This window comes from Plectrocnemia conspersa, unplaced genomic scaffold, assembly GCF_051122295.1.
Source record: "Plectrocnemia conspersa isolate PC_06_02 unplaced genomic scaffold, ASM5112229v1 ptg000007l, whole genome shotgun sequence".
NCBI lineage: Eukaryota > Metazoa > Arthropoda > Insecta > Trichoptera > Polycentropodidae > Plectrocnemia > Plectrocnemia conspersa.
The window spans coordinates 4,720,292-4,730,953 of record NW_028277171.1 but is presented as its reverse complement, the minus strand read 5'-3'; the positions used below and the strand labels follow the sequence as shown (position 1 = coordinate 4,730,953).

Sequence of the window (10,662 nt, the reverse complement as noted above, 5' to 3'; positions counted from 1 at the left end):
TGACTTCTGAGAAGTGGTAATTGTTAAAATAAAAGATTGAACTCAAAATAAAATTAAAATATAAAAAGTTTGTTTAAAATATTAATATTACTACATTATTACAGTTTATTTTTGCTAAATTTCAATTGCTCACTTTATTTTCATTTGACCTCGGATTTCAAAAACAAATTACTCACATAACAATTTATTGATTACGACTAGCTAAGCTCATATGGACACTTTTAATACTTTATAGACATATCTGAATGATGCAAATGCAAACTAAATTCCCCCCTTCCCCCAACTTTTAATAAACCTATTAAAATATTAGATATAATAATGATTAATCATACTGAATAAAATATTAATGTGGCGAGCGCGCATCTTACGTCAAACCCATTCCAAAAGAAAGAGATAAGGGGTGACTCATCGATAAAATATTCGATGAGTCATACAAATATATCAAATTTTAATCTTATAACAATTATTATATTAAATTAAAAAATCCTATTGAATTTATTTTTTATTAATAATAACGGCAGTGGTGAAAGCAACGGATACTAAATTAGCTATACCCTTGTTGATTACAATACAAATTTTTGAGAAGTCTTACATTCCTTTCATCTATCTCTTTATGAGATGATCATGTTTTACGAGATCAAATGCTTTTTCAAAATCTATGAAGCAAATTTAAAGTATTTTTAACGAGTGGCTCATTAAGCTGATACATCTAAAAACGCTACACACGTTTGAATTTTTTTTTTTAAGGAAATAAGTATCGATCGCAACCAGTCGTGGGGTATTTTTCAGAGAAATATATTTTATTAAAGAATTTCTTGAAAATGTTTAATTTTTCTTTGTTAAGATTTTAAAAAAAACTGCTGGTATTAGATCAAGTCTGGTTGACTTATTGTTTTTTTTAATTTATATGGCATATTCTACCTGAGACTTTAATATTTGCGGTCTAGTTTTAAATTTGTTCTCATTTGTTATGGCTTTTATGGTCCCCAAATAATGATATTATATACTTAGTCCACTGATTTTTTTTTGATTGAATAATAATGTTTGTTCAGCAAATTTTTGTGAAGCTCTAAGTTGAGTAAAATTCTCAATCTAGAGAAATAAAAAAGCAATATCATTTTACGATGTAAGTACAATATATAAATTTTAAGAAAAATATTTATTATTAATATTTACATCAGTTTTATGCTTAGCGTAATATCAATTTACTTAAATACTTCGTCTTAAAAATATGTTCGACTCAATTTTTAAATCGCTGTTTAACTCATATTTAGGATTTTGAACCTAAAGATTATTATTGTAAATATACATTTTTATGATGATAGACGCTGGTAACAATCAGCACTTTTCAAGGAAATGTGCAATAAAATTGCCTATGTATTATATGTATCTATGTTAGATATAAATACCTATATGCAACTATAATTGCATATTGGTTATACTGACTAAATACGTTTTATATAATGTAGTATATGTACATTGTAAATTATACATAATGATACTTTATTATGTTATAAATGAAAGCAATAAAACAAATATGCTTTACACAATATGATGGATATTGCCTAACATTAAATTTAATTTCTAATTTGATATATGAATTATTATAATATATTTTAACTATTTTATCTTTTCCTCTTTATCTTGATCAACTATCGCGCAATTAGTATCTAGTAGATATTAGCTGAGCGATGCTCTAATTGATTGCTTCTAGTGAGCTTCGCTTGCGCAAAATATCAGGAAACAGGTTTGCGTAGCAAAATCGCCTCCCATGACGCTAACCATATGGTAAACAAATAAAATGACTCTTGCCCTCGGGGCCGAGACTCTTTTAGTAACAAAAAACTGGATCACCCAATGTTGAAGCAAGTGGAAGGGTGGAGCAATCGAATCACTATATAAACAGCTTGGAGCGTCTCAATCGACACACTCAGTCTCCAACAGACGAACTGTAATCAACCAAAAATGGCGTTCAGAGTACGCTGATGATTCATATGAATTTATTAGGTTGACTTGTATAATTTATTTATTTTTTATTATCTATAATTGCAGTTCTTCGCTTTGGCTTGCATCGTGGCTGTTGCCCATGCTGGAGTAGTATCAGTCGCTCCAGTAGCTCACTACGCCTCGGCTCCAGTGGCTCACTACTCCGCCCCAGCTCACTACGCTGCTCCAGCTGTAGCTCACTATGCCGCCCCAGCCGTAGCCCACTACGCCGCCCCAGCTGTCCAAAAATACGCCGTCCCAGTCGAACAATACGCCCCAGCCGAATACAACTTCGAATACTCCGTTCATGACGAGCACACCGGAGACATCAAGAGCCAAAAGGAAGTCCGTCATGGAGACCAAGTACAAGGATCTTACTCCCTCGTCGAAGCCGACGGTTCTCGTCGTATTGTAGAATACACCGCTGATGAACACAACGGTTTCAACGCTGTCGTCCACCGTGAACCCGCCCAACACGCCGTTGCCTACAAACCAGTAGTCAAGGTAGCCGCTCCAGTAGCTTACCATGCCGCCCCAGCTGTAGCCCACTATGCCGCCCCAGCCGTAGCTCACTACGCCGCCCCAGCCGTAGCTCACTATGCTGCCCCATCCAACTCTTACTACCATCATTAAGAACTACAAAGATGCGAAACGATTGAACATAATGTATTATAAACATCATTAGTCTTAAGTAGGTAAAATATTGTAAATAAATTATTTTCAAGCTAATACATGTCTATTATTCGTACAATATTACATATTCAGAATATATCAGAGAAATATTACAATAAGATATCAAAACTAGACATCAAAGAACACATTTTAATTTCAATTAAGCTTTGTCCGCTATGATACAACTAGGGCGACAAAAACCGACTTTTGTAAAAAACGTTTTTCGAATTTTCTTATTTCATGAAACCCGGTTTTACAAAACAAAACCAATAAAATAACAAGTTCCTATCCGTTGATGTTTATCCATCGGTTGATGGTTAACACCGCTAGTACGAAATGTGAACAGATTTTTTTAAAACTATTTTAATTTAATTTTGATACCAACTACATAATGTATTATCGTTTAAGAAGTAACAAAAAATATTTACTATTTACTTTTGAAAATATGAAAAGAGCAAATTCTTCATTTACAATTATGTGATCCATAAATAGAAGATTATAAAATTTTAATTCAAAATTTTATGATAGTAGAAACACATTTTTTAGGTAAAAAATATATTGGAACGGGTGAGCCATTTAACGTGTTTTAACGATGAGCACGCTCACGAACAAAATATTTCTTTGCTATCTTACTTTGATTTCATGACAAAATTTAATCTTGACTATGGATTCTAAAATAGAAATATTTTAACTAAAATAAAATCTTTCTTAGATACAACATTACAAAAAATGTATAAATTTGATCTGCCGTGTAATATAAGTTATCGTATTGTTTATCTAAATCTTTTTGGTAAGAAGAAGCGTCTCATTGTCTCGCTTTTCGAAACGAAATAAAGGCACATAAAGGACCATGAATTTTGTAGAAAAACGTCTACATGTGTTGCTTAAGTATACAAATTGTTTCATTCTAAGATTTTTAAAATTTAATTAGATATAGAAGAAACGATTATTTCACAAATATTCGATCAATTATTTGGCGAATAAATCAAGTAATCGAATATTCAATTGAGAACTCTAGTGTAAGTGCTGTTAGTGCGAAATTCATTTAAAAACTTGAAATTTAAAATATTCTAATATCAAAAATTATTTTATATATAATTGCTCTAAGCCTACAAACAATTGGACAAATAGTCGTATAAAAAGTAGTTTAAAAATGAGTAAATATATTCGGTAGTAGAATACCTATATTTTTTAATAATAATATAGCTACTAAATATAGAATTTTAAGCGATCTATTTAAAATAAAACTATACAAGAGAGTAATTTGAATTAAAAAAATATAATTTTTACATAAGAATACATTTTTTTATATTCTTTAATTAATTCAATTATTTCATTAAGTTTATTATTACCTTTTTTTTTCTTTAATAAATACAATTATATTCTTATTGAAAACTTTATATTAAAAAAATCACTAATGTATAATATACCTAATTAAGCTTAATTACTTAATTACATATTAAAAAATTATTTATAGAACTTATATTAAATTATATATTTTTGTATAATACAAAAATCATACAAATTTTGCTGCAAGATTGAAATGTTTCACAGAAATTTATAATCAAATACTAAACGTACAATATTTTATATACTAATCTCATAAATATAATTTCGTTAATGCTAAAGATATAGAAAAATAAAAACTTTACATGTTGTTTTATTAATATCGCTACAACTGTTACTGCAGTAAAAAATATGTTATATCATTACTGTTAGTTTTACGTATTACATTTTAAACTAAAAATATTATTTTTTTATAGATCTATTTGCAATACTACTATGATAAATAAAACTGTATGCGTTCATTATTTAATTAAAGTTATTATATATATTTATAACTTATTTCTATTTTTTAATCAACTAAGTTAATATCTAAATAATTTAATATTATATATATATTTATAATGCCTCCATTTTTTCCCAAATAATTTAATAATAATTATTCTATTTTAAAATCAATTGTTATATATTCTTATAGCCCCTTTATGAATTAACCAACATTAATTTTCAAGTCAAATTTAATGTACGTTTTTCTTAAACGTATAGTAAAAGGTTATCGAATAGTTATGACATAACATATTCAAATTTTCTGGATCAATGTAAGGGTCATTTTCTTTAGATCAATGCCAAGTCAAATTAATCTATGCAACAGATTGATACGATAATCACTTAATGTAGGCGGTCCAGTGTGTGTCGACATAGTGTTTTTTCAGTTCATCGTAATAGGGACATTCAAATATGTAGTAGCACAAAAACTGGACACCAAAAATTGCTTAATAATTACAGATTCGGTGGTAGGGTAGTTGTCAACTGGTATATAAGCTGTTGAGAGCGAATTGAAAAATACAGTTTGTCACCGACGCAACAAACAGCAAAGAAATGGCATTCAGAGTATGTTTAGTGATCTAAAGTGTTTAAAGTGTTTTTAAAAGTGATTTAATATTAATTTTTATTGTGAAATATTTCAGTTCTTCCTCGTATCCTGCTTCGTAGCTGTAGCTTCAGCTGCAGTTATCGCTCCAGTGGCCCACTATGCCGCTCCAGCCGTAGCCCATTACGCCCCAGTGGTCCAGAAATATGCCGTTCCAGTCGAACAATACGCTCCAGCTGAATACAACTTTGAATACTCCGTCCATGATGAGCACACCGGAGACATCAAGAGCCAGAAAGAAGAACGTCACGGAGACAATGTCGTTGGATCTTACTCTCTCATCGAAGCTGATGGTTCTCGCCGTACTGTAGAATACACCGCCGATGAACACAATGGATTCAACGCCGTAGTACACAATGAGCCAGCCCAACACGCAGCCTACAAACCAGTGATCAAGGTCGCGACTCCAATCATTGCCAAGATTGCCACTCCAGTGATCGCTAAAATCGCCGCTCCAATAGCCTACCACGGATACCCCGCCCAAACCCAAAACTACTACCACTAAACACACCGATGACACCCTTAGGATTTTTAAATTTAAATTATTTATTTTAAATAAATATCGCAAAAAATAAAATATATTATTTTATTTATTTAGCCCACAAAGTATATACTATATTAATAATAGCACATCATAAAAAATATTCACAAATAAAACCAAAATAATATATGTATAAATATATGTACATACATTCCAAAAAAACACAAAATCTATATATAATAAGAAACTATATAGTAATTTTGTATATATACACAGTAAATACATATAATGATTATGATTACATCTAAGGATAGAATATTTTTAAATTTAATTTGCACTTCTATCGCTTTAAGAAAGAGATTATTAGCTAGAGGAATCAAAAATTTACCAAAATCAATAGATACGATTAAAAACACTATTTTAGCATGCAGTAAAAAAGCTCGAGAAAAAATTAAAAATTATTTAACTTAACGACTGTTAAGTAATAAAAGGTTTAGTGTAACTTTTGAAGAGTGGACATTAGTAAGAAATCGTCTTATTTAAATATAAACATGCATAGAGATAAACGCTTTTTGAATACTTGCAGAAAAATGTCTGAAAGTCGAAGAAAAAAATTACAGGTTTGTATCACGTAATGGTAAAAGTTTTAAAATGTATATGCTAAACAAAAATTATGTTTGGCTCACAAAATTGATGTTTTCTATTGGCAAAATAATGGAGCAGTAATAATTATACTAGATGAGATCAATATTAATTACGAATCTGTTTGAAGAGAATGATGTAGTCTAACGGCTATTAATGATATTAGTTTAAGAAATAAATATAAATAAATAGAGAACATCCAAATTCGTGAAAAATATTAAAATTAGAAAGACAGTGAAATTACTTTGCCATTCATTGTGTAAAAACGATTAAATTTTGCATTCTGAAAAACTGTAATTAAAAACAATTTTAGTAGACGAATTTAGAACCATTTTGTCAGTTAATTTTACTTTATTGGCAATTAAACTGATCGTAAAAGCTCTATGTCGCCAAGAAGCAACTCTTTTGAGTGCAGATGCAACATTGGATTTTTTATTTAAAGAGCTGAAAAAAACTGACTTCATTTATAAGCAATAAATTTATGACCGAATTAAAATTATAGATTCAAGAGAGGCGAACTGACATTTTAGATGTCTTAAAATATTTACACAATTCAAAAACATCCACGGAGATATTTCAACCTATCATAAAATCAAAATGAATTTCTATAAGTTTTTGTTGAAAAAAGACAATTATGCTTCTCGTATACTTTTTATTGATGATGAAAATGCAGAAATATAAATTGTACCATCCAATTCAGATAGATATTTTTCATTAAAATATACAACAAAAAACAATATTTAATATGATTTCAGACAAACAATAATAAAAATCTACCACATACTTTTATAAAATAATTATTAAATATTTTTGGCAAAGACTTGGTGTACAATTATTTAAGGACATTCGTCCAACAAGTGTTTTATCTCAGAGAGCTTTTTCTGCAGCCAGACTTTTTTGCATGAAGATCCAATTAAGATCTAGCGATTCCAGCATTAATAAGCTGGCTTTTTAAGCTCATATTGTAATTCTAAGAAGCAATAAGTTTAAGGTATTTTTAGACATTTATCTTGTATGCATATAGTATATTTTTTAAATTTCTTTCAACTGACGCCGAAACATGGACAAGTTATAGCTACATCAAAGTGAGGTCTTCCTATTTTTTACTTGTAAGGATTGTCAATCCTTAGCCAAATATCTGAAGTTATAATGACATACATAAATATAAACTTATTTGTATACTGCAATTTAGTTATAAATATATTATTTATTAAAAATAGATAAACCGATGTTATCGCAATCCACTTGTCTAATTTTTTTTTGAAATACCAGTATTGATATTTACAATACCGGTATCTAATATAAAATACCGAAAAACCGGTATCAATATATTTATCAGGTACTGCTATCACTAGTTAACTATTATGATTCTTAATCGAATATTTTATTATTTGAGTTATTTAAATTATTAATTCGAATGTTCGTAAAATATTCGTTTATACTATTACAAATGAAATTTAAAAAAACTTAAAATGAAACAATTTGAGGAATACAGGTAGTCGTTTTTTGTCTCAATATACTTGAGTGACTAGTGCCGCTCCAAACTCCACGGTCCTTTATGCGCCTTTATTATGTTTTGAAAAATTTGTCTTTATATCTATATTTATTATCTATTTACTGATAATCACAAATCGTATACATATAAAGCAATAAGCGACATTCTTATTTGACGAACGTCACGCCTATATCCACTGTAAATTTGCTTTTAACATGTTTGGAAATACGTTCTTAATCAAAAAGTATGTAAAATAATATACTAAACATTTTCCTTTTTACGCCCTCATGCATATTTTATAATATTAAAAAATATAGTAATTCTTAAAGTAATTAATGATTAATTAAATTAATTATTAATTACCAATACTTATTTTTTAATTAAATAATATTTTACATGCATTTTTTTTTACTTATTGGTTAAGTAAATTATTATCGGTAAATACCGAGAAAAAAAATATAATTATATTAGAATATTCGAATACTTCACCCATTAAAAACTAGAAATAATTAAGAACTCTACTATTAATGAACTAAACGTAAAATTGTTAGCGCAATTCTGAAAAAAGTATAAAATTTATAAAGATGTTAAAATATTAGTAATGCCAATAGTAATAATAGTAGTGACCTTACTCCCCAGTTTCTCGGAGATAGAATACAACTTAAGAACTTTATTATGTTATTAGTATACTATTCGAAAATACTGGATCTTAATCTAGAAGAAGAGGATTTCGTTTTTAACGGAAATGAGCAACGAAGTTTGATAGCATTCAAGATCTAAAGCAAAGAAGATCCTTTACTTTTTATATTATTATTATAACAGTATCTGAAAAAATTGTATTTCAAAAACTTTTTTTTCAATCTACATATTAGGGACCATTTTATTTTAAACTTCCATTTGAAAATTGCTCGATTTCAAACTGTGTTTTACCTACGCAATTTTTTACTTATAAATAGAAAAATATTTAAAACAAATCAATTACGTGTGTTAAGGATTTATTGTAATTTTAGAATGAGCGAATCGCGAATTTTAGAATGAGCGAATTAACAACAGAGGAATGCTCTATTATACCACTTAATTTACATCCATACAAAATCCGGTAACTAATGATTTTAACAACCAAAATATTAGTATAGCCTTTATAATGTTAACTGATTTTTTATCATATTTTATTATAATTGTAATAGATAGGTAGATTTTTTTTTTATTTTCCTTATTAATTCCTATTATTTGGGAATATACAATATAACTAAAGTCTTAAATGTAATTTTATGAGTATTTAACATTTTTATAAATTATTGTAGATATATTAAATACTCAGATCTCTCAAAAGAAAAAATCTGTTTTATTATTTGAAAAAAAATTGGAATTGTGGGATTCGTTTTTCTTTTAATTCTCTTAAATTATCACAGAATGTAATTGAATTACTTTAATCAGAAATTTTAATTGTTGTATATATTCTAATTATCACTTATTAAATATGTATAATATTATATATATTAATGTATTTATTTGACAATATCATTTAAATAGGTCGCACGAACAACTGTTACGCCATTGAATTTTTTTAATACCCAAAACAATCGAACATGCTTCACAAAACTGGTTTTAATTTAAGTAAATGACACGAGATCATAGTGGGAGGTTGCCCTATCATGACGATATAAAAGCTGAAATTTCATCCATGAAAAGCACAGTTTGTATCAACCAATCAAACCGACAACATTAAAATGGCATTCAGAGTACGTTTTAAAGTTGACAGTGATGTTACAGCTATAAGCTATAACATGGACATTTAAAAGTGAAAATAATATACGCGTGATAATAATTTAAAATTGTCATTTTCAGTTCTTCCTCGTATCCTGCTTCGTGGCTGTGGCTTCAGCTGGAGTTATCGCTCCAGTAGCCCACTACGCCGCTCCAGCTGTAGCTCACTATGCTCCAGTAGTCCAGAAATACGCCGTCCCGGTCGAACAATACGCTCCAGCTGAATACAACTTCGAATATTCCGTCCATGACGAACACACCGGAGATGTCAAGAGCCAAAAGGAAGAACGTCACGGAGACAATGTCGTAGGATCTTACTCCCTCATCGAAGCTGATGGTTCTCGTCGTGTAGTAGAATACACCGCCGATGAGCACAATGGCTTCAACGCTGTCGTCCACCGTGAACCAGCCCAACACGCCGTTGCCTACAAACCAGTAGTCAAGGTAGCCACTCCAGTCATCGCCAAGATCGCCGCTCCAGTAGCTTACCACTCCGCTCCAGCCTACCAATCGTACGCTGCTCCAGCTTACCAATCATACTCCGCCCCAGCTCACTCTTACTACCACTAAATGTACCAACAACTGTATAGGATTTTTCTAATTTAAATTATTTCTTTCTAATAAATATGTTTAAAACATACACACAACTTTTATTCGTAAAATCTATCGATGTTACAAAGAAGAACAAGCAATCAAACAACATAATATAAATCCTAAAAAATCGTATCAATAAAGTGCCGTACTAAGTTATATTTCTTCGATATAATCTAACATAGTCCAAATAATAAAAATATTTATTCAAACTTCAGTGGTTTCACCGAATAAATCTATAGCAATTTATATAACTAAGCTATGAGAATACACAGTAAAAAATAACTTCAACAAACGTATCTATACGACAATAAAATCAGAATGTTAACCATATTTTTTTTTAACTTGTATTTTCAAATAAATAACTAAAACAAGGAAAAATCTTTAAGTTTTTAAGATCCTAGTCAATCTATATTACACAAAAATATGTGTTGTATAAAATCATTGCGAAAACACTTTTGTCGTGTTAATGTTTAATAGTCGTAAGAGAAAGCAATTACGCACTGAGCTTGATCGAATATGCAAATACTTACCATGTATTTGCATATTCGACCGAAGCACGACATATTTGTGAACATGTTATAAAGAAAATAA

General features: G+C 29.3%; 2 protein-coding genes across 2 annotated transcripts; both read left to right on the top strand.

The window, feature by feature from the left end:
• Positions 1-1,919: 1,919 nt before the first annotated feature.
• On the top strand, positions 1,920-10,117 carry LOC148233713 (uncharacterized). Its single transcript, XM_088188951.1, has 4 exons — positions 1,920-1,977; positions 2,053-2,617; positions 9,403-9,452; positions 9,559-10,117. Exons 1-4 carry the CDS (start codon positions 1,966-1,968, stop codon positions 10,045-10,047), a joined length of 1,116 nt encoding a protein of 371 aa, XP_088045077.1. The 5' UTR covers positions 1,920-1,965; the 3' UTR covers positions 10,048-10,117.
• LOC148233714 (cuticle protein 18.6-like) lies at positions 5,023-5,659 on the top strand. Its single transcript, XM_088188874.1, has 2 exons — positions 5,023-5,052; positions 5,130-5,659. Exons 1-2 carry the CDS (start codon positions 5,041-5,043, stop codon positions 5,595-5,597), a joined length of 480 nt encoding a protein of 159 aa, XP_088045000.1. The 5' UTR covers positions 5,023-5,040; the 3' UTR covers positions 5,598-5,659.
• Positions 10,118-10,662: the final 545 nt, after the last annotated feature.

Bases quoted from the DNA above. Each gene is read 5' to 3' on its own strand.
- LOC148233713 (XM_088188951.1), top strand. The intron at 2,618-9,402 runs AAGAACTACAAA...ATCCATGAAAAG, and splicing joins CAACTCTTACTACCATCATT to CACAGTTTGTATCAACCAAT. The intron at 9,453-9,558 runs GTACGTTTTAAA...TGTCATTTTCAG, and splicing joins ACATTAAAATGGCATTCAGA to TTCTTCCTCGTATCCTGCTT.